This window comes from Leptonychotes weddellii, chromosome 13, assembly GCF_054177405.1.
Source record: "Leptonychotes weddellii isolate Sample4059 chromosome 13, ASM5417740v2, whole genome shotgun sequence".
NCBI lineage: Eukaryota > Metazoa > Chordata > Mammalia > Carnivora > Phocidae > Leptonychotes > Leptonychotes weddellii.
Window position 1 is genome coordinate 55,290,336 of NC_138381.1, and position 27,929 is coordinate 55,318,264.

Here is a 27,929-nt window from a genome sequence, read left to right on the forward strand (position 1 = left end):
AAGTAGGTGATATTATTACCTATTTTACAGAGGATGAAACCTAGGCACAGAGAGTACAAAAAGCCTAAGGTCTTACACAGGAAGTTAGTAGTGTTATTGGGATATGTTCAATAAATGATTATTAGCATGTTGAATGGAGCTGAATTAAGATTCTTCCTATTCTGGGAAGATGTCAAAAAAAAAAAAAAAAAAAGCCATGATCCCTGTCCTTGAAATACTTAACTGACAACACTTTTTTTTTCAAGCATTTTTTTAAATTAACAAAAGAGATCGGAACACTCAAATTCAAAGGCACTGTGGGACTCAAAAAGCTCGTTTCTAGGGCGCCTGGGTGGCTCAGTTGGTTAAGCGACTGCCTTCGGCTCAGGTCATGATCCTGGAGTCCCTGGATCGAGTCCCGCATCGGGCTTCCTGCTCGGCAGGGAGTCTGCTTCGTCCTCTGACCCTATCCCCTCTCAGGTATTCTCTCTCTCTCATTCTCTCTCTCTCAAATAAATAAATAAAAATCTTAAAAAAAAAAAAAAAGCTCGTTTCTAAGTTGCAGAATCAGCACATACTGGAAAAATTCAGTGATGTTTGAAAATGTAAGATTAACTCTTTTCCTTGAGTTCCTTTCCTTGCATTCGCAAACGGATCGAGTGGCCACCTGTTTGAGGGATTCTATGGCCTTGGCAGGATCTCTTAATTTGTACTGCACCACATGGAATGCCCTTGCTTTGATTTCTCATGCAGGAAGTGAAGAAACTGCGTACCCTTAACCGCTGATACCTATGATTCTGTCGAGTGACTACGAAGTATGCAAAAAAGACCATGGAATTTGCAAATGTGCTGAGGTTTGTCACTGGTTCCATCACATCCCAGGAGTACACCCAGTGGGGGAGCCATGCCACTGGGCCCCCGAAATGGACCCACGGCCGCTGGTTTTGGCTCCTGAGTGAGATACGATTCCAGCTTTGATCTGTTGGAGAGGCCGCGGCTGTCCCTTCAGGTGGTCGGTTTTCTCCAGTAAACGGTGCTCTTTTTCTGAAACTCTTCTAAACGCAAAGCTGTAAACAGTCTGTGAACCCAAGATTTCCCATTTTTCCATGCTCCATGTTCAGTTTTTTTCTTTCTTGGGGCATCATACCTCTTAATGACAAGTTTAAAATCATTCGTTAGCAAAATTTCCACCAAGGTTGAAGCTGCAATTTCACTGCCATCTGCTGTGAAGATGGCGGCAGTTTGACACCTTTATCTTCCTTTTGGAGGAAGGAACCGACTGCTGTTAACACCGGTTTGACCGCAAATCGACAGCGCGCTTTTCTGGATGGCCAAGTTAAGTGTTAGCAAGGGAAGGCCGACTCTGTCATTAACTGTTACTTCATCACGGGGCACCGCTGAACTCCGAAGACCGGACTGATAGTGTTGTAGATTTCCACACAGCTTCACACACACAACCTGGTGCATCCGCGATCGCGGCCACGCAGGCGCTCGGCCCTGGGGTCCGGGGGTCGGCAGCAGCCGCGGGCGCCGCGGCCAGGGGCGCCTCCGGACCAGGTCAGCCGGCCCTGGCCAGCGCCCCGCAGCGGCCCCCCCACCCCCACCCCGCATTCTCGGTGCGCCCTGCCCTCCCTGCGCCTCCTGCTGGCCCCCGCCCCACCACACTCTGTAGCTCACAAAACTCTGCGTGTCAGTGTCCAGAAGCAGGGCTCCAATTCCATCTTAAATTTCACTTAAAGTCATTAAATGCCTTTTCCAAAGTAATTATTGCAGCCATGAAAAACAAAAAACAACCTTCTGCCAAACACTTGAGTAACCTCTGGATGAACTCGTTCAATTCCATCTTGTTCTCTTACTGGACTCAAATTTTACATCGTATCTTTACTTTGGCCATGACCTATGTTGACATTTTGGGGTTATCCACGCACTATGGCATATTGCATGGAATAATGGCATTTACTCTGTCACGCTGCCTAAATCCCGTGTCCGCACAGTCATGGATACGGAAAAGCAGAGCAGCGAGGTTCTCCCTGCCTTCAACGGACAGGCATCTCAAATCACACCCTAAGGCTCCGCATAAACTCCGAGCCTAATTTTTTGCAGGGCGCCAACGTCTGAGAGCGCCTGCGGCCTCGGGCGCCGCGCAGTTCGCCACCGCCGACAGCAGGGGGCGGCCTCGGCCCAGCACCGCGCGGCCTCCGCCGGGACCCCAGTCCCAGGCCCAGGGGCGCAGAGAATCACCCCCGGGGCGGGGCGGGGGGTGCCGGGCCAGTTTCCCCAGAATCTGAGCTCCTCTCTGGGGAATTTGGTCCAGAAGGTTCGGTCCGCAGAAGTCACTGCCCAGTGGCTTGTTCTGGCGAGGATGTGCCTCCCAGGACCCTCGCGGCCCTGGCTCCATGAAGAGGAGGGGATCGCAGGTGGGAGGCGGGACTCCCGGGGCATAGATGTAGTCCGGGGTCCAAAAGCTTTGGTGCGCCCTGGTTTGCAGTGAGACCATAACGCGGGGACACCCCTTGGGCGTTGGAAGCTGGTTGCGACATTCTTCCCAGCCTCAGGGGGCTAACTGCAGCTGGCTCTTAAGAAGGACACACCCTGTCCAAATATCTCTTTCTCTCCTGGCAAACCTTCCTTCTCTGGGGAGTAAGGGAGTGATTCACAGGGAGGCTGGCCCTGAGCTACGGGCAGTAGGGGGGGTGGGGGTGGAGGGGGGGTGGGGGGTGGGGAAGTTAGACCATGTAACATGAGGGCGTGGGAAACTCACCTGCCTCCCTCACCTGGGTGCCTTAGTGCTGGCAGGATTTCAATAAAATGAAGAGAGAATCAGAATCCCCAAAGATCTAAAGGCCATGCTGAGAAGATGGACTGCTACAGGGAAAAAATAAAAAGCCCTACATAGAAGTCTAAAAAGCTACCTCTGCAGGACCATGACCAGGGAGGCATACCTTCATAGCAACACATGTGATTAAGGATTTTTTTTTGAAGACTTTATTTATTTATTTGATAGAGAGAGAGAGTGAGTGTGCACACAGAGGGAGAGGGAGAAGCAGACTCCCTGCTGAGCAGGGAGCCCAACTCAGGGCTGGATCCCAGGACCCTGGGATCATGACCTGAACCGAAAGCAGATGCTTAGCCAACTGAGTCACCCACGGGCCCGGTGATTAAGGATTTTGACTTAATTTTTGTTGTTGAAAACTGAAGAAGAAAACTGCATACCTGCTGTGTGTGTGACCTTAAGTCATTAATATCTTTTTTTAAAAAAAGATTTATTTATTTAGAGAGAGGGAGAGCGGGGGAAGGGGCAGAAGGAGAGAATCCTGAGCAGACTTCCTGCTGAGCTTGGAGCCTGAGGGGAGAGGGGGAAGTGGACTCGATTTTAGGACCCTGAGATGAACTGAGCTGAAATCAAGAGTCGGATGCTCAACAAACTGAGCCACTCAGTTGCCCCTTAAGTCATTAATATCTTCGTGAGAGTCACTCTTCTCCAAGCCAGGGAGGCTGCAGACCTGGCCCTCTGTGCCACGTGGGTCCTGCAGCATGAGAAGGGTGGGGAACTGCCTCCCTGTCCAGGGCAGAAGCCTTGGGGGCACCTTGCTGACGTTCCATTTGAGATGTGGAGAACCAAAGAAGTCACAACATGGAAACACTTCTGGTAAGCGGCAGTTGGAGGCTGAAACCTAAAACAAGGATGAAAGGGCTTTTCATCATCCGGACCCTTACTGAGATGGTTTTGGTGAATCTGGTCCGGGTGCCAGATGTGCACAGAGCTTGGCCGACTCTGGGGGTGAGAAGCGAGGCCATCTGGGGGATGGGGAGGGGACAGAGGCCTGCCCGTGCTGGGTCAGGCCATCTAGACCTACGCAGGCGATATGAGATTGCACAGCATTTCAGCATATCGGAGTGGCCCTGAGCCATTCGGGCCCTGCACGTCTTCCTCCTCCCCCAAGGCTGATGGGGAAACTAAATGACTGTTACTGTTGCTTTTCTGGCAGTGAATCCGTCAGGCATACCTGCAATCTACTGTAAGGCTAGTGACGGGGGTGGGGGGGGAATCTGTAGGATAGAGACCAGGTCATTTACCCGGGCAGGAGGTTGGACCAGGTGATTCCTATGCCTCCCCCACCCCCACCTGGGAGACTCCCTTTTTAGGTGGAAGAAACCTCCAGGAGATATTGTCCAAGTCCCCAGATAAGTTATGCATGGATGTATCAGATCATCCTACCGAACAGAAGACACCCTGTTGCATGCCTGGTGAACAATGAAATTGCCTCATGGAATCACAGCTCGCCTACCAACCGCTGGAGAGGCCGAGTGACAAAAGTACTCTCTGAGTGTTTTCAGCATGAAGTGGTAACTGCTGTGCTTAGTGCCCAAGGCCCTCTGAGTTGGCCCTGTGTCTTTAGCATCACCTCCCTGTCCCTCTCCCGGATGACACCATGCCCCTCCCCAGCCACACAGCACTTGGAGCTCTCCTTGCATGGCATTCCCGCGGCCAGTGTTCCCACTCCACCTGGAATGCCCTGCTCCTGATTCCTGACCTAACCTCCCCCGCCCCACCTCCTCAAACTCCACGAAGCCTGGGCCCCATGCTCACGGGTGCTGCCGGAGCCGGGGGCGAGCCCCTCCTGTCAGCCCTCTCCAGTGGGGCTTCTCGGTGCCGGGCACTGGAGGGTGGGGGCTCCAAGGTTACCCAGGCCTATGTTTGGTTTTTTCCCCAATCAGTACACAACTTTTATTGCATCTTTGAAATACCACAAATAAGTCTGAGGACTCATCAGTCATCTTGCTGCTTCTGTAGCTGGACAATTGAAATCTTTTTTTTTTTTAAAGATTTTATTTATTTATTTGAGAGAGAGAGAAAGCATGAGGTGGGGAGGGTCAGAGGGAGAAGCAGACTCCTCGCCGAGCAAGGAGCCCGATGCGGGACTTGATCCCAGGACTCCAGGATCATGACCTGAGCCGAAGGCAGTCGCTTAACCAACTGAGCCACCCAGGCGCCCTGGACAATTGAAATCTTATTCATCAGCCATCTCTTGAACTGTTTCTTTTTCAGAAACATAGATACCATCCCCAAACTTTCTGGTACCCTTGTTTTGTTTTTGTTTGTTTGTTTGTTTTTTATTTTTTATTGTTATGGTACCCTTGTTTTTAACTGTTGTGGCTTGCTGAATCAAAGCAGCTGAATTTGATACAAGTTCAATGTCGTTTCAAGAATTAACTCATCTTTCTGGGCCTCAGCCACACCCTGCAGATGTATTTTTTACCCAAGAAATGGCAGATTTCAACAAGAGAACCATTCTCCTGTAGAACGATGTTGATGGGGAAGTGAGCAGACACAGACCTTACGTTTTGCTGGAAGCCAGTGTAACACTCTTGCTCACATTCTGGACGTGAGCACAGATGTGTGAACAGTAGCCAGTTCCTTTCTGTGTCCCCACCATTTGTAACCTGGAGCCTCTTCTTTTTTTTTTTTTTTTAAAGATTTTATTTATTTATTTGAGAGAGAGAGAATGAGAGAGAGCACATGAGAGAGGGGAGGGTCAGAGGGAGAAGCAGACTCCCCGCCGAGCAGGAAGCCCCATACGGGACTCGATCCAGGGACTCGATCCAGGGACTCCAGGATCATGACCTGAGCAGAAGGCAGTCGCCTAACCAACTGAGCCACCCAGGCGCCCCAACCTGGAGCCTCTTCTTTTTCTTCTCAAGGAGATGGAATTCTACACCGATGTGATCCAAGTCTCTCTGCAGGTTCCTCTGGGGCCCTTCATAATAACAGCGCGTCCCTGCGGAGTCCTGTCGACATTTTCTGGAAGGTCGACAGTCTAATTGCTGAGAATGGCCTTCATTCCTGTCGTGGATACAGCAGAGCCAGAGGCGGATGAAGAGTCAGACAGGAACCTCTGACCTTCAGGAGCCTAAACGAAGCCGGCTGCTCCTCGCATATGAATGTGTGTATTCTGAATCACGCCGTCCCCCATCCCCCGAGGCCCCAAATCATGCCCCACCTGCCACCCCCACCCTTGCGATCCCTCCCCTCCCAACCGCAGGCTCCTGGGGCCTCCCTGGCCGGGTGTGGTGGTGGCGGTCCTGCCCCCGGGCCACCTCCCCGGGCCCTGGATGCCTAGAACCCGCACGCCGGAGTTGAAGCAGCCCTTGGGACCTCCTTTCCTACACTAGGTCCTCAGCTTTCTTTCCCTGCCGTCCCCCTCTGTTTGGCTGTGAGTTCTGTGTGTGTCACGGGGCTGGGGCTGCGTGGTGTCGGCTAGGCGGGGGAGGGCCAGGAGCCGCGGGGGAGGGCTAGGCGCGGGCGGGGGAGGGCCAGGCGCAGGCGACCGCCAGCGTTTAGGGTGAAGCTCAGCCACAGAACTCCGCACACTTCCAGATCTTTGTCTTCCCACGTCCTTTACAGGAGGCCTTTAGGAGGTGACAGTGTGGCCCCCCCCCCATGTCTTTACCAGCGGTAAGGGAAGGTCAAAGCCGCTGAGAGGGAAGCCTTTGGCTCCTGCAAGTCTGTCTGCTCTTGTGGTGCGTCTGTCGGATGCAGCCATGTGCGCGCAGGTTCACATACTCTGCCCGACCCCGGGAGCAGCCCAGGTTAACCTGTTTCACTCGGAGGCCCAGAGAGGCTCCACGGGTAGCTCGGGATCGCCCAGCTGGTGAGTGGCGCCCACGGGCACAGCCCCCGCACGTCCCACCATCCACTGGGAACGCAAAGGGTTGGTTCAGAGGGCCTGCTGCTTCTGGAAATCATCCGGACTTTTAGGCCACTGATTTGGTTCTTTGCTTATGCTTTTAAAAGTATGTTCTAAGGGCGCCTTGGATGGCTCCGTAGTTAAGCCTCTGACGCTTGATTTCGGCTCAGGTCATGATCTCGGGCTTGTGGGATCCAGCACCCCCCGCCAACCCCCCCAGCGCTGCTGAGCATGGAGCCTGCTTGGGATTCTCTCTCCCTCTCCTTCTGCCCTCCCCCCAGGCACTCTCTCTCTCTAAAAAAAAAAAAAAAAAGGTCTGATCTATTTATAGCTTGCCTCCATGGAAAAAAGCATGATGATTAAAGCGTGTTGCATATTTTAATGTGGTTACTACTGAGGAAAGCAAGGGGAGGTATTTTCTGAGATTGCCTAAAGTCTTGAGTGCAGAATGATTATAGAACTGATTGTGAATGGCTTAACAAGTCAGGCAAAGCCTGTGTAAGCTATGGTGTAATCTGACTAAATATTTCTAGCTTCCTCCAATACCTGAACCATTCCATTTGGCTGTGAAGGATACCATGATCCCTTTCACTCTTGAATATTCAATAGTAAAAAAAAAAAAAAAAAAAAATCACCTAGCATTTCACAGCTCTGGATACCGCCACATATTGTCCTGTGACGTCTTCTCAATAGCCCTGGGAGAGGGGTTGGACAGGTTCCACGTTCCACCAAAGACCGACAGAGGGCAAGGGACTTCAAGGTTACACAGCTACTTTAGTGTGAACTTGGGACCAGAATCTGTTTTCTGACTCCTGGTTTGGATAGTGACATTCAGTGATGTGCTAAGACAAATGTTCTCCCTTTTATTTTGGGTTAGATCATCAAAGAGTAGGTGAACAGTATTTTGCAAGGAAGTCAATGATAGGGTGAGCAGTTTGGTTGACTCTGAAGATCATAAAAGTGGGCAGCTTGTTTGAGCTCGTTTGGCTTCTGGGAGGCTTGTTGGGGCAGCGGCACCCGGGCGTCAGGTTCCACGGTGGGTTGTGCTCTGTGCCCCAGCCTGGCCTCTGGCTTCAGGGTCTCAGGCACCTCCCTGTTCTCCAGGGGGTCTCTCCGCTTCTCTGGAAGAGGCAGTGACAATGTTCATGCCAAAAGCTTCCCAAAACCAGCTCGGGACTCTGAGCAAGTGCAGAGCGCAGAAGTAAACACAGGTGGAGACACCCATTTAGGCCGCTCGTAGGGTGCTCTCTCAAAGGCTTTTCCTGTGGGGAGTTATTTCTTTGAAGAAATCTTCCATTAGACACTGAAGAACTAAAAGGCATCATGTGATTAATAATTGTTACACCTCGAAATGCATGAAGAAAGTAAGGAATTTCTTGTGTGTCTGCATTTTTACTCAGAACTGTTTGAGTATATCCTGAGCAAATAAAATTTTGCAAATCTAAGCCTAAGAAGATCATCAACAATTTGGTGAGACGTGAGCATATATTTTAAACGTTCATTCAAAAAAGCCATACCATTTATTAGAAAGTCCCATTCAACAAAGTCATAAAATGGCAAATCGGGCTGTTTCCAGAGAGGAAAGAAAACCCAGCCTCCTCAAAGATGACTGTCATTGTGATTCAGGAACTAGTCAGGAGCACAGAGCATTAGAGCAGTTCTGGGTTTTCTCGAGGGTGGTCAGACTTGGAGTAGGCTCCGTATGCTCAAAGACACGACTATTACAAAAGGTAATTAAGATACGGTGCTCACAAGAATGTGAACCTATGGAAATATACAAAGAACCCAGAGTTACTTACAAACAAAATGTATTTGCTATTCCAGCTGGATAATACACACCTCTTCTCCATTCCTGCTGGGAACTTTGGCGAGGTGTGGTCTTTACTAGTTCATAGGCTGAGGGAACAGAATCTAGAAAAAGCCTTGGAGAACTGTAATGCACAAATGTTAGGTATCAAGTGGGGCCTCGGTTTCTTTCCGTGGTTTGCCCAAGGTTGCATGGCTAGTTGGTATAGAGCCAGGAGTTGAATACAGAACCAGTTCTGATCCTTGTCCAGTGTGCTACTCACACTTCTGTACGCTTCCCCTTGAATCTTAAGCATTAAAAATTTATGCTCAGTAACCCACATCAGTGTTTTCAGAGTCACAGATGTATGCCTAAAAGATACTAATTTATGTTTGGAATGACCTTACCATAATATTAAATTACCTTAATAGTTTGGTATTGCTTTTAAGTTTCTCTTTCTTCCTTCCAATACATGTGGGTTTTGAGGAAGGCTCTCTTCTACTACTATCTTTATATCATAAGTAGGTTCCCTCGAGGCAGTATAAAAACGGTTAAAGGTTGTCTGTGTATACATGTAAATAACCTACAGATTAGGAGACTGATACTTAGGGAAAATTTTTTTGAAATGATCACTGTCAGGGTACAAGACGTCTCTCCAACAGCGCATGTGCTGAGCCCAGGTGATAAAACCGTGGTCTGAACACCAACAGCTGCTCTCAGAGCCCAGCGGTTTCCAGGAAGCTTGGAGAACCAAGAGGGCAGGTGTGTTGTGCGTGCTCTTATTAACCACTGCCTTCACGTGTATCTAGTATGGACACGGTCACTGCAAGGATGGTGGGACAGCTGTACTTGGAGCACGCCCCTAATGTAATAATACCATTTATTTTTACCTCTGGCGTTTTTGTATGAAGCCATGATCTCACATCCGTATCTGAAGCCTACTGAACTCTTCGCCTTTCTCCAGGTTCTTCGTTAGGCAATGGAAACACACCCCAACTCTGGCAGCCCCAAAGCTTGCGTCTTTGGTATTTCACGTGCAAGTCATTAAGTGTCTGCTCAACACGGAGGACAGAAGCCTGTCGTGCTGACAGCAGGGGCAGTTCATGGTGAGAGACACATTTTAGGGAGGGGACTCATTAAAGCAATTTAAAAAAGTGACCCTAATCTTCTCTAATGGAAAACTTAGTAAGTTAGCTACACAACTTAGAAAATTAAGTTTACAAAGGGTCTCATTTGCTTACATAACTATTTTTAGTAAGAATGTGAAGGCTCCCCTCTGGGCTCTGAAGTTCCCTGGAGCCCGGTCCTGCTCGTCCCCCCACCAGATCTGCATGGCCTGCTCCCTTTAGCTGCAGTAGCTTGTTTCTATTTATGTCACTAATCGTTTTTGTTTTTAAGATTTATTTGAGAGAGAGAGAGTGAGACAGCGTGCAGAGGGAGAGGGAGAGAAGCAGATTCCCCGCTGAGTGTGGAGCCTGATGCAGGGCTCCATCCCATGACCCTGCGATCATGACCTGAGTGAAAATCAAGAGTTGGATCCTTAGCCAACCGAGCCACCCAGGCACCCCTATGTCACTAATCTTTAAAATGTATTAAAACTAAAGTCATTCAGAAAACCTTCGTTGAGTGCTTACATATTTCAGTTGCTCCAAATTAACTTGAACAAAGAACATTTTAATGATATGAAAGATCTGGGTGTGGGGGTGCTTGCTGGAGGAATGGTGTGCCTCTCCTGGGGTTCAGCAAGAGGCTGGATGCTGGTCAACAGGGCATGCAGGACACTCAAGACTCCCAGGGGTGGCAGAAGCTTCAAGTAGTTAAGACCCTTGGCCCTGAAGTTCTATGGCCCTGTATGCCATGTGCCAACTTCCTGCAGGTATCAAAAGTGGGGGGCCTCCCCTGCACATTAGACTCCTTAGTCCCAAAGGAGATCCCAGTCCTCACATCTGAGCCCTTGAACTGTGCACCTTTTGGGGGTTCATCTGATCACCCCATTCAGATCAGAAAAGGAAACTCCTTTTTGATAGCAAATTTACCAATTAATAACCCAAGGGGATGTGGTGGTAGGCATCTGGGTAACTGACTCCCAAAGGGACTAATCCTCTGGGGAAGTTCACTGGGGGCTCTACTCTTTGCATTGAGCAGGGGGCCTGCATGCAGCTTGCGTGTGAGAGGAGAGGCGGGTGGTGTGGGGGAGTTAGCAGTGAAGGGTCCACCAGTGTCCAGAGAGGAGACACCTTGGGGGTCAGCCTGGGGCGTGCGGAGGACTCCTCACAGGTATGGTCCGATGAAAGTGGCCAGGGTTATTGTACAGGCAACCTCTGAATTTGAGGAGCCAGAGACAGCAGATGCCACGGAGGCTCCCAAACACTCCATATTTGTTGGCAGTGATGGTAAATTAGGAACATGAGGGAAAAAGGGCAGGTTGCAGTTTTCTCCATCTTAGCCTGACTTTCTATCTTTTTTGTTTGTTTGTTTTTAAAGTAGGCTCCAGGCCCAGCATGGAGCCCAACCTGGGGCTTGAACTCAGGAGCCTGAGATCAAAGCCAGACGCTTAACCAACTGAGCCACCCAGGGGCCCCTGACTTTCCCAATTCTTAAACTTCAGAAAAGATACCTGGCTAGTCAGCGAACATCCTTTATGTAATTCCATCTCCTACAGAGGGAAAAAATAAAGCCCAGAAAGTACAATTTCTCCTCATTAAATAAATGGATCACAGAAGCAATCTAATTTCTCAGAGTTTCTTCAGTTTGTCCCATGTCTTGGATTTCATATACTAACATGTGTTAGGTTAATGAAACAAGGAGGCCATCAGACCGACAGGGCTCTAAACCAAACCAAACCATCTAAGCCTGTAAATGCCTCAAGGTTACAAAAGTGAAACCTAAGGACCACCAATCCCAAGCAGCCAGCTAGGACTTATGCTCTATTTCCTCACTTTGCTTCTGCCTTTTCTCTATAAAAGTTTCCCCCCAACTCCTGTCAGTAGATCTCTCTTAACTACCTCCAGTTTGGCACTGCCTGGTTGGAATCCATTTTTGCTCAAACTAAAATGTTAACATGCCTCAGTTGATCTTTCAACAGTTTTGGTGTATATGAAGGTGAACCACCTCCCCCCACCCCCATGGCCCCCAGGAGCAAGGAGCAACCAGGGGCAGATACCTGCTGAGCCCAGTGGGCTCACTGCTTTTCTCACTGCATCTGGAGGCTGCGGGTAAGAACTGAGCTCTGCAGTTTCCAAAGAGCTCTCTGAGTTTACTTGAGGATTTCTTTTTCCAGACTGGGTCTGGGATCAGTCAGAAGAAACCACACCAGGTCCAGGGCCAGACTAGGTCCAACTTAAGCTGGACTGGACCAAGTGAGGCCTCAAGGAATAAACGGGGGGGGCGGGGAGGAGGGTTGGGCAGGGAATCGGGGTAGAAAATGGGTTCCTTTGAGTCCAAACAATCTGGGACTCCTCCATCTGGGACCCTGGCTAACTATACATACCCAGGATCCTCTTGCATTATGGTGGTAAAATTGGGAACTTATAACCTAGATGAGCTTATCCATTTATGAAATGCTCTAGAGAAAAGAAAGTTCCGAATTTCCCCAAAACAAAGGAATGCATTTTTTATTGATATGCAGAAGCTTCTAAGAAACTGAATGAATCAAAAAATGTTTCTTTAAAAGATTCTGTACAAAAGGCAAATGAAAAGCTTATACAACAATGGTGGTGAATCTAAAAAGAAGTATACACTAATTTGTCTGAGTGCTCCTTCCCTGTACCCTCCTCTCCCCAAATATTCTGAATCTGTGGGTCCCTTCACTCCATTGCCTTTGCACTCTGAAGATGAGCTAGAGGTTAAACCAATGCCTTTTAAAGTGAGGTCATCTGCAGAGCCTGGAATACTAGATGTAACCACCTTTCTCCATGGTCAAAGGCTGAAGCTTCAAAGATTCTCCAAACACTAAAGGGAGTCCTTGAAAATTTTATGAGTAATTTATAATTTTTTAAAAAAGATTTTATGTAATCTCTACACCCAACACGGGGCTGGAACTCACCACCCCAAGAATAAGAGTTGTATGCTCTACCAACTGAACCAGCCCCTAAATGTCTGCCTTCATTATAAACAACAAGGGCATTGGAAAAAGGAAGGCCTGCTGCCAAACCTATCGTTTTATAGACCTCTACCTATTAATTCACACTATTTTTCCATCAGGGGAGGGCTTAAAAAATTTAATTATCAAAATAATAAGCATTGATGGAGTTCCAAGGGATTCTCCAGGAAACTGCTTCCCATGATACCTCTAAATGAGCAAGGGGAAATGAAGAAAAAATCAATGGAGAATCCTACACAGTATTGGTGGGTCTGCATAAGCTTTATCAACAATAAATCCCACTTTCATAAAATAGCCAATCCCTCAGAGTAAAGAAAATACTTCTGTAGTAAGGGTTTCTCACCAAATTCAAAGGGTACCTGTATCTAACCCAGTCCAGATGATATTAGGGCCATTTCCAGGAAACCATACTTTCCTTTTGTGTGGCACTGCCCCCATAAACCTGTTAGGAGAAGATTGGCCTTCTGAACTGAGGAGTCATATACAATTTAACTAGGAGGAAAAATGACCTGAGCTGCTCTCCTCTCTCCAAGCAGGACTTGATGAAATGGAGACCGGAAAGTGTGAAAGTCCCGATCTCTCAGAAGTGCCTGAATGCCTATGGGCTTCTTCCTCAACCAACAAAGGCAAAATTAAGAGTGCTGAACCCATAGAAATCCAAATAGATCATTCCAAAACTCTGCCTAAATTGTCTCAATATTCACCAAGACCAGAATCTCCTGAAGAGCTCTCACCGACTACAGAAGACTTAACTAAGGACTCCGAATCCCATGCACTAGTCCCTGTAATGCTCCAATCTTACCCATTAAAAGACCAAATGGACAAGTGTGTCCAGGATCTGCATGCAATCAATAAAATTGTGATCCGAAGGTTCCCCGTCGTTCCAAATCTCAACACCTTGTTATCTAATGTAAAGTGGATCACAGTGGTGGGTCTTTGCTCTGCTTTCTTCAGCATCCCAGTTGACAGCAAGAATCAATATTTATTCATCTTTACTTGGAAAAATCAACAATATACCTGGATGATAACGCCACAAGGGGTCACTGAAGCCCCATCCTGTTTGTCCTGGGTTTTATATCAAGATCTTACAGTTCCTCAAGAATGCTATATTCATCAGTATGTAGATGCCTTATTGCTATGCTTCCCTCTAAGGGAAGACTCAGAAATAGATTCAGTTTAACTATTACAGCAATGAGCTTGTAAAGGCTGTAAAGCTTCCAAGGAAAAAGTCCAATTCTCAAAAGAGAAGGTCCGCTATCTAAGACATGATTTGAATGCAGAAGGCATTTTCCTCTCACCTAAAAGAATAAAGACCACCCAAAACTTCCCCAGAACTACAACTAATAACAATTTCCTGAACTTGCAGGGTATTGTAGGTCTCGGGTTCCACATTTTTCTCTGATTGCATCGCCTCTGTATGAGCTTACAAGGAACTCAATTCCAGAGCCCTTATCCTCGGAAGCTAATCATGAACAAGCCTTTAGCCAACTAAAATTAGCCCTGCAACAAACTCCGGCCCTAGGGCTCCCAAATTATACTAAACCTTTCACCTTATTTGTCCATGAGAGCAATAACCAGGCTCTAGGAATTCTAACCCAAGAGCATGGAGGAAAACACAGATCTACTGCTGACCACAGCTTACAGGTAGACCCAGGAACCAGAGGACATCCAAACTGTTAGAAAGCAGTAGCCACAGCATCTCAACTGGGGGGGGGGATCCTCAGCTGAACCGGTATTAGAACATGACCTAATATTACAAGTACCTCAGGCTGGTCAGAGTCTATTACACTGCGATCAGATTCAACATTTTCAGCAAGTAAATGAACGTCTTGTGAGAGTCTTCTCCTTTCACCTTCGAACCTCCTTCTATCGTGCTGCAACTCACTCAAGCCTGCTGCCCTGGCCCAATGATGGTATGGATCTGCGTAAACGTGTAGATGTGGTATCACGGTTCTTGACCCTTCGCATGACTTACAGGACAAATCATTAGAAAACCCAGGTTTGATACTCTTGGTCAATGGGTCCTATGCTAAGAATGCAGGAGGGCAGTATCAAGCAGGAACAGCAGAGTTACATGCCCTCACTTGTTAGCCACCCAAGGATACCTCGAGCACATATGCCTTTGGGTGGTCTTTGACTTTGCTCCATGATGCAAACAGAGAAAGTTCCTCACTTCTGGAAAACTGGACTTGGAGTAAATGAACTGCTCTCTGCCATTCTATCGCCTGACTGAATTGGAATGATTAAAAACAAAGTTCATACTAGAAGACAGAACCTGAGTATCAGGGAAATGCTCTAGCGGACTTCGATGTGAAATCAGCTAGCACTAAAACTGTTCCAATATACAACTTGAATGAACTCCTAAGACCGAGTCTAACCAAATTATTTATGATAATCTATATAAAAGACAAAATCAGGCACTTGAGTTGGAACGACAAATGTTGAGACCAAGTGTGCAAATTTAATATTAGATGAGGATACGCTGAGGGCCTGGATTGACTCCTGGTTCTTCCTGAGTCCTTAAAACTGCCATTACTAGAAGTGCTACCTTCTGCAACTCAATGTGGCACAGAAGAAAATGACCTAAATTATGAAAAGTATTGGTGGGAGACCGCTCCAAGGTCGCAATGTCTGATTGATCAAACCCCTAACCCTGGGAAGACCATTAAGATGGCCCATTAGATGGAGCATTCTACCATCTTTGGGGCCATCTGAACACTTACAAATGGATTTCATTCAATTGCTCCCACAATGGGTTATCAATATGTCCTTGTCATTGTTTGCATTTTCTCAGGACAGACTGAAACCTTGCAGAAGGGCTGATGCCACCACCACGGCTAAGAAACGCTTAGAAAAGACAATTTTCTTTATGGGGTATCCCCAGAGAGACCTCCAGTGATGGGGAACTCATTTCATTGGGCAAATAAGTAAACAAATAGGGTGCTGCTAACACAATGGCCTGACTACTGTCCTTACCATTCTCAGTCATCCAGTAAAGTCGAATGGACACATGGTAACTTAAAACTAAAGCTAGCTAAATTAACAGAATCGACTGGACTGCCCTGGCCAGAAGTTCTACCACTGGTTTTGATGGCAATGAGATCGACACTTATGGGAAAGCACAAATTAACATCTCATGAAATAGTAATAGGAAGACCTATGCCTTTGATGATAGAACCACATGTGTCTCCCGCACTCACAAATTCTGGTATGACTCAGTATTGTAAAGCTTTAATGTATTATGCCAAAGTGTATTTCTACCAGGTAAAGGAAGCTTTTCATGACCCTCCTGCAGATGGTTTAACCTTCCACAACTTAGAACCTGGAGAGTGGGTCGTTTTGGAAACGACACCTAAGAAAGACTGCCCTTGAACCTCAGTAGAAGGGACCATACCAGGTTCTCCTCACTACCCAGATGGCAGCCTAACTTCAGGAACTTGAACCCTGGGTCCACAGCTCATAGTTGAAAGGGCTCCTCCAGACTCTTCGGAACTATGTATCAGCCAGAGATGTGAAGTTAAAATTGACCACAGAGGTTCTTCCTCAGAATCATACGACGCTTGGGGTGGACAACTCTCCCAAGATCATGGATCCAAATCTTCATCTCCAGCATGAAACCTTTATCCCTTTTGCCTATTGGCTATCTGCCTTTTCTATTAATGTGTGGGAAGACAATACTATAATTAGGATTTCATGAAAACAATAGCTACTGTAGGAAACTAACTGCTGGATTCGTCATGCTAAACCAAAATCAGGACTTGAAGGGCATCCTGAAGGCCACTGTGTGCCTAAATTGTCCTGCAGGTCAGTTTTATAAAGTTAACATGCTAAATCTACATACTCTTGTTTCTTGCCTCAATTTAACCCAATCCTGGGATGGGAAAACAGGATTCACTGAATGCATAGACAAAAGATGCTGCAGGACAGCCAGTGTCGGTCAGACCATTTGTAGGCTTGCTGTTAGGCCCGTCCATTTGGGCAGTCTTTCAACATGTGATAATACACTATGTGAGTCTTGGATGAAGAATGCCAACCTCTATACCCGGGAATGGGTCTATGAATGCTAATACTTGAGGGAGCCCTATATGCACCTCCTGGCTACACCTTTACATGCAGAGTTTTGGGCAGTGTCCTGACATCTGGAGGGTGAAAGGACAAAGTGCCCTGGCTGTGTTTACTGTTCCATTGTCCCTTCATAATACCTTGGAAACGCAACAGTGTTCCATTCCCGTGAATTTACCTAAAAGAAGTTTACTGGCAGATGTTAACCCCTCTAGAGGCGCGTCATTTGGAAGGTCCCTTCCTCCTTGGCTTGGAGTTATTACAAACGAACATTCCATTAGAAACTTACCCTTACCTCTGGCAACCCCCGCTGAGTCTAACAGCCGTCTCTCGCTGCGGTGGTTTTACATAATGGGACTGCTTTAGGTTACTTGTTGGCTGAACAAGGGGGAGTCTGTGCCATGGCAAATAGCCCGTGCTGTTCCTAGATCAACACCCCTGGTTTTGTAGAAACTCCAACGCAAGAAATGAACTGTTTAAGCTCCTCCTATACAGGTTGATACCTCATCTGATACATCCTCTGATTTATTTGAAACCAACTGGTTTGATTCACGGCCAGGGGCCAGGGCTAGGAGTTTATTTACTCAGTGTCCTGGTATTTTCCTCCTAATAGGATCACGGTCAGTCCGGTGTGCGTGTTCTCTCAGAGGTCTCGCACGCTTGCAGCCATCAGCACGTTAGACAGTCGCACTGCGCTCGGGTCCTAAGAGGTTTCAAACTAGAGTCAATGGCTGAGTTCCTTACTTCGCTTTCGCCTTTTCTCTATGAAAGTTTTTCCCCAGCTCCCGTGGCCAGAGTGCTTCCAGCCACTTCTGCTTTGGTGCTGCCCGACTGGAGTTGGTTTTTGCTCACATAAATTCCTAAAGCTTTCCTATGCCTCACTTTTCTCTATTAACACACACATGATAATTACTGAAGTCGTGTTCGCAGTGCTTATCAAAGGCAGCAGAGAGCAAACACTGCCAACTTTGGGCTTTAATATGCAAGCTTTCCCAAAGAGCCTGGATCTCCAGCCATGGGTGCTGTGGGTTGTTTGGGGAAACAGGTGACACACTTACGGAGGGACACAGATAAGCAGAGCGCCATTACTTTGATTTATTGCATTCTGAAGTACCATGGGGGAGGGCCTGAGAACAAGTCCGCTTCATCAGCAGTTCTAAAGCCGCATTACCTGAGATTTACATTCTGGAGGGAAAAAATAGAGACTGAATTTTTAATATGTACATCATCCAAAATTGGGGTTTTGGTCCTGATAGAAGAACTTGTATGAGCCTGATAAAGGCTCTGTGAGATTAAAGAGAGACACCAGCTAAACACTGCATCCCGGTGAAAGACGTGGATTTAACCAGAAAGCCACATACTTTAGCATAACACCTCCCTTTGGGGCTTGTCAGAGACACTTGATGCGTGCAGACCGCTCGAGGCAGCTTCATCCCTCGGGCTCGCCGCCAGCCCCAGCATTCCCGGGAAGGCCCAGTCCGTGGGTCGCATTTCTCTGCCTCTCTGCTCCCTTTCACTTCTCATCATCCCGCCCGTAGTTAATCGTCTGTAAGGCCTGAGCTATGAGCGTCGCCATTTCTCGGGTGCCCGCAGCAACCACTCTGCAAGACATGAGGTCGAGAGGTCCACCTGAGGACAGAGAGAGAAGAGAGGGCGCCTGAGTTCCTGGAGAAGGCAGAACAGTCCCAAATGAGGACTCGGCACACGCACATTCCAAGGAAAACAAAGGTCCAGGGCCAGGTGCCAGGCGGGACTGAACAGCAAAGTCTGGACGCGGGCCTGACCCGAGCGAGGGTGCAGCCTCTCGGCACCTGCTCTGCTGTCCCAGCAAGACAGCGGTCGAGGCTGTGCTGGGGGAATGCAGGCTCAGGTCCAGCAGTCGGGACCGAGGTTCACAGGATCAGTTAGACCAGGACAGGGGAGAGTTCTCAAACGTCTGCTGCATGGGTGGCACCGGGGACCCCATGTGATGGAAGTGCCAACCTACAGGTCTGGGTGGGGCCTGTCTGAGCCGTAACCCAATGCAGGCTGGCTAACGAGTCGTGACTAAAAAGCTAGAGAATGGGATCTAAAAAGATCGACCCAGTCTCAGACCCCTTGTTCCTAAAAGTTAGACTAGGAGGGGTCTGCCTGAAGCTCAGCAGAGTTCCGGGGGCAGAGACACTATGGGATTTGCCCCCAGGGGGTCAGTCACTGGGACATGAGGACCTTGAAGTTGAAGGACAGGTCACCTTTTGGGGTCCATTCCCCTACAACCTCACAGGGTGCTGAGCTACAGGGTGTGGGGGTGCTGGCCTCCTCTTCATGGGCTGGCGAGCGTGGGATCTGGTGGGGTCAGAACGTGCACGCTAGAAAACGGTCAAGTGTACGCAAGTGTATAGTGGTGGTGCTGCCACCGTGTGGCCTTATCCCGACCCTGGGGTCTCTCCCTGCCCCGAGGGGTAGCGTAGCGAAGCACAGAAGCTGAGAAGGCACTGGCCCACTGCTTTTCCAACGTCCTCACATGGTCTCTCACCAACAGATTCGGGGCGGGGGGGTGCATTTGGTCTGGTAGTGTTACTGGCTCTAATCTGGGGGACACTGGGTCTAGTGGCCTCACCTGGTTTAGCCTGGGGGATGCTGGGTCTGGTGGTGTTACCAGGTCTAGACTGGGAGGACACTGGGTCTGGTGGGACACTGGATCTGGTCTCTGCTGTCATTTCCCTGGGGATGGACAGCGGGCCGAGGGTCAGAGGGGCTCACCTGAAGTGTCCATCACAATGCCACCTGCCTCTCTAATGATGACTGTGGCAGCGGCCAGGTCCCAGCAGTGCAGGCCAAACTGGTAATAGGCGTCCGCGGCCCCCGAGGCCAGGTGGCAGAGCGCCAAGGTGGAGCTCCCGATCACTCGGACCCTGGAGAAGAGGGAAGGGGGCAAAGGCTCCCGTGAGTGCCGCTGGGCCCGAGTCGGATGTCTCTTCAATAGCTGACGTCATCCAAAGTCACCCCCTTGCCGGGCATTCCCAGTCATTAAACATGAGCCAGGGGGCTTCTCTAATAAGCTCTAGATTCAAGATCTGGGGCGCAGAGCAGCGCCACCCAAGAGAACTTCCTGTGAGGATAGAAACGTTCTGCATGGTGGGAGTTACTGGCCGCCGGTGGCTGCTGGGCACTTGAAATGTGACCACTGCAACTGAAGAACTCAAGTCTTAACTCTACGGCACTTTCCCTTAAATTTAAACTGCCTCGTGGGGCTAGTACCGCATAGACTAGAGAGGGTGGGAGGTGGGAGCAGATTCACTTGGACTTGGATTTACTTTTCCTGAATGTTTGCTGGAGTGATGTCATTTATGAAGGGCTCTAAGCCCACACATGATTCGCTGGTTGGGGGCCTTAAGGTCCGTCACTTGGCTTCTGGAAGCTGCTTGGAAAGGAACAAAGGTCTCCTGCCGGTTCCCTGACAGCTGGCTGCACGAGGTACACCCCGGCCGCTGAAGCGTCATGCGGCTCCCCCGGCATCCACGTGGGGCGCGGGTGGGCCACCTCCCATCACGGGGGATCTCTTCCTCTCTCCCCGGGGAGCTGTGAGCAAGACCGTGTGCTTGGCACTTTCCTCTTTGGCCCCGGGGTGTTCCGGGAACTGAAAAGTCATACCCATGAGCTTTGGCATGCAGTAACCTCTCCATGTTGCTCAGGAACAATTTCAGAGTGGCAGGATCACGTTTGGGGCCGATTTCCGTTAGAACCAAGGCCTTGGAGATATCTGCAGTAGAAAGAATGCCCCGTGATCAGGAAAATCAAGTCTCGGTTCTAACTGAATAGTCAGGGTTCCCTCTGAAGCAAACCTCAAGTATCTGCCTCTCCTTCCCATTCACGAAAGTACCATCTGTTGAGAGGTTTACGCCATGAAGTTTTTCTGATAGCTGTGTTGAAACGGAAGGACACGGTGAAGAGCGGTCAACAAAACCCGCACCTGACTATTCCATCCTCACTCCTTTAAGGCTGCTTTCTGTTTCAGATTTCAGAGGGAGCAGATTCTCAGTTCTCTCTCTTTTCAGGGATAGTTAGCATTGAAGAACCTGGAAGAGTCAGGTGGCTAATGAAAATCACCATCATTCAGTCATAAATAAAAGCAAAATGACTCCAAACTGGGACCACCCAATGTTTGAAAGACAAAAAAGAGAAAAAGCCTCATCAAGTACATCTGCCTTTAAAAACCTTTCTCTAGGGATGTCTGAGTGGTGCCGGTTAAGCTTCTTACTCTTGGTTTTGACTCAGGTCTGATCTTGGTGTTGTGAGATTGAGCCCCATGTCGGGCTCCATGCTCAGTGTGGAGTGTGCTTGGGTTTCTCTCTCCCTCTCCCTCTGCCCCTCTCCGCTCTCTCTCTCTCAAATAAATAAATAAATCTTAAAAACAAACAAACAAACAAACCTTTCTCTAACTGCTACGATCACAAAGATAGAAATACCATCCCTGCGGAGAAAGCAACTTTTAAATAACAACTTTGGAAAGGGAGTTCTCAGGAGTAACCCCACTGGGCGTAAAGAAGGCCAACCCCGTGGCCTATGGCCACCTCGGTGAGGGGGAGGGTGGCAGGGAGCTCAGGCCAAGCAGCCGGTTCCAGGGCGGGAGCAGGAAGCTGGCCCGAGGGTGCCAGGGGACGTGCCCGGGCCCCCTTCCCGTGCCTGACTCACGGGTAGGCGGTCACAAGCAGTTTGTCTTTGCTTTGCTATAGGCCCAAACACAACCACATTTAGTCTGTCGTGTCTGGTCAGGCCTTCTGGCTGAGCACAGTCAGCCGCAGCAACGTATTCAGATAACAGAACCAGGCCACTCCACGAACTGGAGGGGAAGCACACTCCGCAAGTTATGTCCCTCAATGGGTCCAATCCTACGTCGACACCTGCAAAGTCTCTCACTGAGGGGCCGGATAACGGTCCTCCTCTCAGAATCTATATCCATTTCCCCTTTTCTTAAATCAGAGGCTCTCATTGTCTACTTTAAACCACTTTGTGAAAATCGCTTGGCTCCACACCAGTTACCTGCCTAGGAGGCAAGGCCTGAATCACTCCCTGCCACACACACCAGCACCAAAGCTGAGCTACTGACGTACCTCCCACGTGTCCAGTGTGCATGCGAGGGGCTCTGGCCACGAGCGGCCGGGATCCCCGGGGACAGGCCACCGCCCAAGCTCCTGATTCTCTCTCTGGGCTGCACACTGAAAACATATTTTCCCAGGGGAGGGAAAGAAGACCTCTGTCGAAGAAAACGACATCAACGGAACTAGGGACAGTAAGTGCTTTAAATAAACAGTCACTGAAGCAATGAGCACTTTCCTTCAAACACTAGCATTAAAGCAACATTGGTAAGAGTCTTCTTGTTCAGGTTGATTTGTTAAATTAGTAGCATTTTAAAAATTTATGAGAAGAATGTTGGAGTTAAGTAGAATTTGGCTGGCTAGTGTAAGAATCTAATCACTAGGGATAACACTTTTGGTGGGGGGGGGAATGAATTCTGAATGATAAATATTTTCTTCTGTTATAAACATTCTCGAAAGATAACATATTGAAATTTGGGGAGTGACTGTTAAATTAAAAAGGACGAGGTGTCCTAGAGGAGGCCGAGGAGGGAAACAGAAGTGAAGCAGCAGGGCATGTTGCCTGATCTTGCTTCTAATTTCCTTATCTAACTTCAAATCTTCCACACACACCCACACACAAACATTGTACTTTATTTTTTTTTTAAAGATTTTATTTATTTATTTGAGAGAGAGAGAGAATGAGAGAGAGCACATGAGAGGGGGGAGGGTCAGAGGGAGAAGCAGACCCCCCGCCGAGCAGAGAGCCTGATGCGGGACTCGATCCCGGGACTCCAGGATCATGACCTGAGCCGAAGGCAGTCGCTTAACCAACTGAGCCACCCAGGCGCCCCACAAACACTGTACTTTAAAAAGCAGTTCATTCTGTTACTTGCTGGTTTGATAACACAACGTATCAAGTACATCTTTCTCCACCATTCCATACTCGTGAGGGGCCGCATGCTGTTCCACTCAATGGAAGGACTGCCATTGGTTCAGCCACCCCCACAGATAAACATTCTCAACTCCTGTTACTATAAACAATGCTGTCTCTTCTCCTCTGTAGGCTTGCCCACCTATGTTGATAGTGTCTTCAGGATAGAAAGATAGAAGTGGGATTTCTGAGAGTACGCATATTTTAGATTTTGATAATTTTTCTCCAAATTGGCCCCCCCCAGCTGTATCAGTAGTACCATCGTCCCCTCCCCACTAAGGTATGATTCTGTACTATTATCAAGACCCTAACAGTATCCCTCGCTCTGCAGTATATGCTTCAAGAGTGATTTTCTCAGAAAGCTAAGATCAAGAGAATAATCCCTACATATAAGGCATTTCCTGGCTCCAGGATCTCAGTCACCCTGGGAGGATATTAAGGAAGACATTGACAATTTCCTTCCAGGAACTAGAAAGCCAATTTCGATAGGGAGATAGCACCTACTTTTAATCAGGTTCCTAAGAAGTGACTACTTGGATGTTACCTAGACTTACTGTGATGATCATTTTGCAATATATACACATGTTGAATCATGATGCTGTGCACCTGATACTACATAATCTAGATGGCAACTACTACACCGCATTACAAAAATGTGACTACTCGTTCAGGCCAAGGCCTAGCCCAATCTGTCCTTATCGGAGGGCTGGGCTGGCTGCAGGGTGAGGGAAGAGGAAAGTCCCTGGAGGGCCAGCCCAGACAAGTAGATACCCCTACACGCAGGGCTGGTGCAGGAAGAGCAGAGGGTTTCAGACTAAGTGCCCACAAGGCCATTTCACAAAGAGAAACTAAGCAAAGTGTGGACACAGTAGCTCACATTTACCAAGCTCTTGGTCTCTCCAGACAGGCCAGTGCTAAGCACTTTCTACTTACGCCTCCATTCCTCTGCTCCATTTATGATACATTTATGATCCCATTCCTCCTTTGCCTTCACTACTGCACTGCCCTTGTTTCACAGATGGGGAAACCAAGCCTAAAGAAGTGACCTGCACGACCCTCTCCCCTCTCATGCTGTTTCTCTCTCTCTCTCTTTATCTTAGAGATAAAGGCCCTTAGGTGGTGAGGCCAGACTTAAACTCAAGCTGTCCAGTGATTATGTGAAAGGAAGGATTTCTTCCCATAGTTTTCAAATCTGTGAGGAAATATCTCTGTATCCAGTTCTTCCCTCTCCCGCTGCTATGTATCCATTCTTTCTCACTCTGGCTAATATTTTTTCCCAAATGAAATCAAGAACAAGGAAAAAGGAAGCCTGAGTACTGCCACCTACAGGCAAAATGGTCTCTATGGTTTTATTTTGCCGCAGACAAAACAATCTTTATTTATCATCTTATGATTATTTCTAGCTACCCATAATCACTGATTTTCGCATTTTGTTATCCCTTGTACTATATTTACCATAATATTTTAGCTCAATTAAATGCTAACAGATATATGTATCTTTTAAAGATTTATTCATTTTAGAGAGGAAGAGCGCGAGCAAGCAGAGGGAGCGCAGAGGGAGAGGGAAAGAATCCCAAGTAGACTCCCCGCTGAGTGCAGAGCAGGGTGATCCCAGGACCCTGAGACCATGGCCTGAGCCGAAATCAAGAGTCAGACGCTCAACCCACTGAGCCACCCAGGCGCCCCCCACCATGTACATATTTTTTAATTTAAAATATTCTGGGGGCGCCTGGGTGGCTCAGTCGTTAAGCGGCTGCCTTCGGCTCGGGTCGTGATCCCAGGGTCCTGGGATCGAGCCCCGCATCGGGCTCCCTGCTCGGCGGGAAGCCTGCTTCTCCCTCTCCCACTCGCCCTGCTTGTGTTCCCTCTCTCGCTGTGTCTCTCTCTGTCAAATAAATAAATAAAATCTTTTAAAAAAAAAAAATTCTGTAATTTCATGGGTGTGTTTGTGGGAGGCAGTTATTGCTTAATGGGTAGAGAGTTTCATTTGGAGAGATAAAAATTTTGGAAACAGATGGTGGTGACGGTTGGAAGACACTGTATGTAATTAATGCCACTAAATTACACATTTTATTTTTTTTAAGATTTTATTTATTTATTTATTTGAGAGAGAGATAAAGAGAGAGAGAGAGAAACAGCATGAGAGGGGAGAGGGTCAGACAGAGAAGCAGGCTCCCCGCTGAGCTGGGAGCCCGATGCGGGGCTCGATCCCAGGACTCTGGGATCATGACCTGAGTCGAAGGCAGTTGCTTAACCAACTGAGCCACCCAGGCACACTAAATTACACATTTTATTTATTTTTTTAAAGATTTTATTTTATTTATTTGAAAGAGAGAGAGAACGCGAGAGAGGGAACACAAGCAGGAGAAGTGGGAGAGGGAGAAGCAGGCTTCCTGTCAAGCAGGGAGCCCGATGCGGGGCTCGATCCCAGGACCCTGGGATCATGACCTGAGCTGAAGGCAGACACTTAATGACTGAGCCACCCAGGCGCACCCAAAATTACACATTTTAAATGACAAATTTTATGTTATATATATTTTGCCACAATAAAAAAAATCCAAAAATTTTGAAGTAGGGCATCTCTGTATATTTTTTCAACAAACAGATTTTAGGATGAAAAAAATCGTCCATTAATAGGGACTTCCAACAGTTTGAAAACCCTTGTTCTGGCTGAGCAAGGTTAAAATACCTCAAGTATCAAAGAATAATGTTGTCTTAAGAGAAATTTTACAACTTAAAGGTAAGAGAAGAAGTCATTTGTAGACACCAAAATATGTACTCATGGAAAAGGAGTTGATCATGCTTTAACGTCTGGGAAACACCCCCTATGAACACAAACTGCTTTTGCTGAACACACAGCCCCCGTGACGGCCCTTACACCAGTGGGTATTTTTACACACATGTCCTAATTCTTTCAGACTTCTTATAGACCATTAACAGCTACTCATATGAAAATAAAATTTAATTCGATTTAACTTAAAAACATAAGTACTAGAAAAAAAAAAAAAACATAAGTACTAGACAGATGGAAGGTTGATGGTTTGGTGGGGGCCAGGGGAGAGACAGAGTGTGGGGAAAAGGTGCTCAGTGGGCACAGGGTTAGAACTTGAAGCCCCAAGTGAATGTGCAGCATTGTGAATGCACTAATTACCAGTGAACGGCTCACTCTAAAATGGTTAATTTTAGGGGCACCTAGGTGGCTCAGCTGGTTAAGCGTCTGACGCTTGATTTTGGCTCAGGTCGTGATCTCCGGGTTGTGAGATCGGGTCCTGCATCGGGCTCCATGCTGGGCGTGGAGCCTGCTTTTAAGATTCTCTCTCTCCCTCTGCCCTCCCCTTCCCCCACACGCTCTCTCTCTCTAAAAATAAAATAAAATGGTTAATTTTATGGTATTTGACTTTCAGTTCAATATTTTAAAATATTTTAAAACTTGTTCTTAATAAACAAGTAATTTGAGGGAAAAAAAGTATTGTTTAGAATTCTGGTGAAGAATTGGAAACCTCTATAATGGCCACATAGTTTTTAACTTCTCCAAATCCCCTCTGATAAAAACAGAACAACTACGAGAGCAAAAACGCAAAACTGCAGACACCACCTACGAAAGAAACTACATCTACAAAGTATATCCAAACCACAAAACACAAGTGGGTGGGGGAAACCTCCAACAGCTACAAGGTCATGTGTCATCAGGAGGAACAGAGAATCACTGAGCATCTGCTGCACACGCCAGAACAGGAGAACCTCAAAATCACCAACAGCCACTCCCTGGAAACCAGCGTGGGCCAATGTGAGAAGTTCACACGGAGAGAGGCCACGCACACCCCAGTTCATGAGTCCGTGGCACTAGGGTGCATGGTCAGGGCTGAAGGGAGGGAGCCACCAGCCCTACGATCTCTCATAACTGACTTCTAAGGACCTCTTAGGGGAAGAATACAGCACTGGACAGAAACACATGGGAGTAAACTTCAAATTCCAGAGCTAGAAAAAAATACCAAAAATGTCCCGAACTCGCCCCCACCCCCACTCTCCACAAGCTCCTCCCAATTTCAGGAATACAGATTTCAAGTAGAAATAAATAATTAAAAAGAATTATGGGTGGGGCGCCTGGGTGGCTCAGTCGTTAAGCATCTGCCTTTGGCTTGGGTCATGATCCCAGCGTCCTGGGATTGAGCCCCGCGTCGGGCTCCCTGCTCCACGGGAAGCCTCCTTCTCCCTTTCCCACTCCCCCTGCTTGTGTTCCTGCTCTTGCTGTGTCTCTCTCTGTCAAATAAATAAATAAAATCTTAAAAAAAAAAAGAATGATGGGTGAGTCTCACACACACTTACATGGGGAAAAAAAAAGAATAAGGAGAAGAACAACATCTCTCCAGTCAATCAAGGATTGAAAGAAAGATTTGTCCACAAAACAGAAGTACTTTTATATAAAAGAAAGAAAGAATGAAAGAAAGAAAGAAAGAAAGAAATACATTAAAAAATAGCCTAACCAGAAAGTGGAGGGGACAGAACTTAGGAAGACTTGGAAAAGAAAATATTTCAGAAAATAAGACTAAACTGAAGGACAAAGAATAAATAAACAAAATAGATTGTGCTTTATAAGAAATGAAGGGCAAAAAAAAAAATTGGTGGAACTGGTAAAAAGGATTAAAGCGAAAGTGACAAATAGAAAAGATAAGCAGAGAAGATCCAACATCCGTATAATAGAAGACCCAGAAGACAAAAACAAAAGAATTTGGAAATGAACAAATACTAAAAACTATAATTCAAGAAAATTCTTCTGAAAGTTAAAAAAAGTCTTGAAATTGAATACTGAAATGGTGTACCATGACACCTTTAAAAAAAAAAAAAGAAGAAAGAAATGGTGAGCCATGATGTGCCTAGGAAACTGAAAACAAAGAACACTGAGATATACTCTATTAAAATTACTGTACTCTAAAGAAAGAGAAAAAAATATCCTTTGGGCATTCAAGCAGAAAACTGAAGTCCCTTACAAGGGAAAGAAAATGAAACTGTCTTCAGACTTTTCAACAACAAGGTTATGCCAGAAGATGACTGAGACAACTTGACTGTCAACACAAGAAAATGTGAGCCATGTGTTTTATTACAAGAAGAATGGATTTCCAAGTATAAAGGCCACTGATAAGCTGTTATGGACACGTAAGAACACAGGGAAGGATTGTTATTATTATTCCCAGGAGGTCTTCCTGAGAGACCAATTGGAGGAAGTTCTCGGAGTGTGGTCCCTGAGCCTCTTTCAGGAATCTGTGAAGTTAAACTAAAGTATTATTTGCCTTTTTCATGGTATTAACACTTGCGCAGAGTA

At 47.4% G+C, this 27,929-nt stretch overlaps 1 protein-coding gene, 2 long non-coding RNA genes and 1 pseudogene across 3 annotated transcripts in view; 1 reads left to right on the forward strand and 3 right to left on the reverse strand.

Moving 5' to 3' along the window:
• Nucleotides 1–531: 531 nt before the first annotated feature.
• LOC102745120 (calcium uniporter regulatory subunit MCUb, mitochondrial pseudogene) lies at nucleotides 532–1,566 on the reverse strand (annotated as a pseudogene).
• Nucleotides 1,567–4,981: 3,415 nt separating this feature from the next.
• LOC145716809 (uncharacterized) lies at nucleotides 4,982–6,512 on the reverse strand. Its single transcript, XR_014139714.1, has 3 exons — nucleotides 6,432–6,512; nucleotides 5,656–5,824; nucleotides 4,982–5,424 (listed from the first exon to the last, which is right to left on the reverse strand). It is a non-coding gene; the product is annotated as an uncharacterized LOC145716809 (long non-coding RNA).
• Nucleotides 6,493–16,389, forward strand: LOC145716808 (uncharacterized). The gene is made up of 4 exons (XR_014139713.1): nucleotides 6,493–6,632; nucleotides 9,419–9,560; nucleotides 10,939–11,669; nucleotides 13,093–16,389. It is a non-coding gene; the product is annotated as an uncharacterized LOC145716808 (long non-coding RNA).
• Nucleotides 16,390–17,699: 1,310 nt separating this feature from the next.
• Nucleotides 17,700–27,929, reverse strand: part of IMPA2 (inositol monophosphatase 2) — a 44,698-nt gene continuing 34,468 nt past the window's right edge. The window contains exons 6-8 of the mRNA XM_081801601.1: nucleotides 20,252–20,360; nucleotides 19,361–19,512; nucleotides 17,700–18,247 (exon numbers count right to left, since the gene is read on the reverse strand). Coding sequence (XP_081657727.1) covers nucleotides 18,132–18,247; nucleotides 19,361–19,512; nucleotides 20,252–20,360 — 377 coding nt within the window. The 3' untranslated portion in view covers nucleotides 17,700–18,131. The remainder of the gene's footprint in view (nucleotides 18,248–19,360; nucleotides 19,513–20,251; nucleotides 20,361–27,929) is intronic.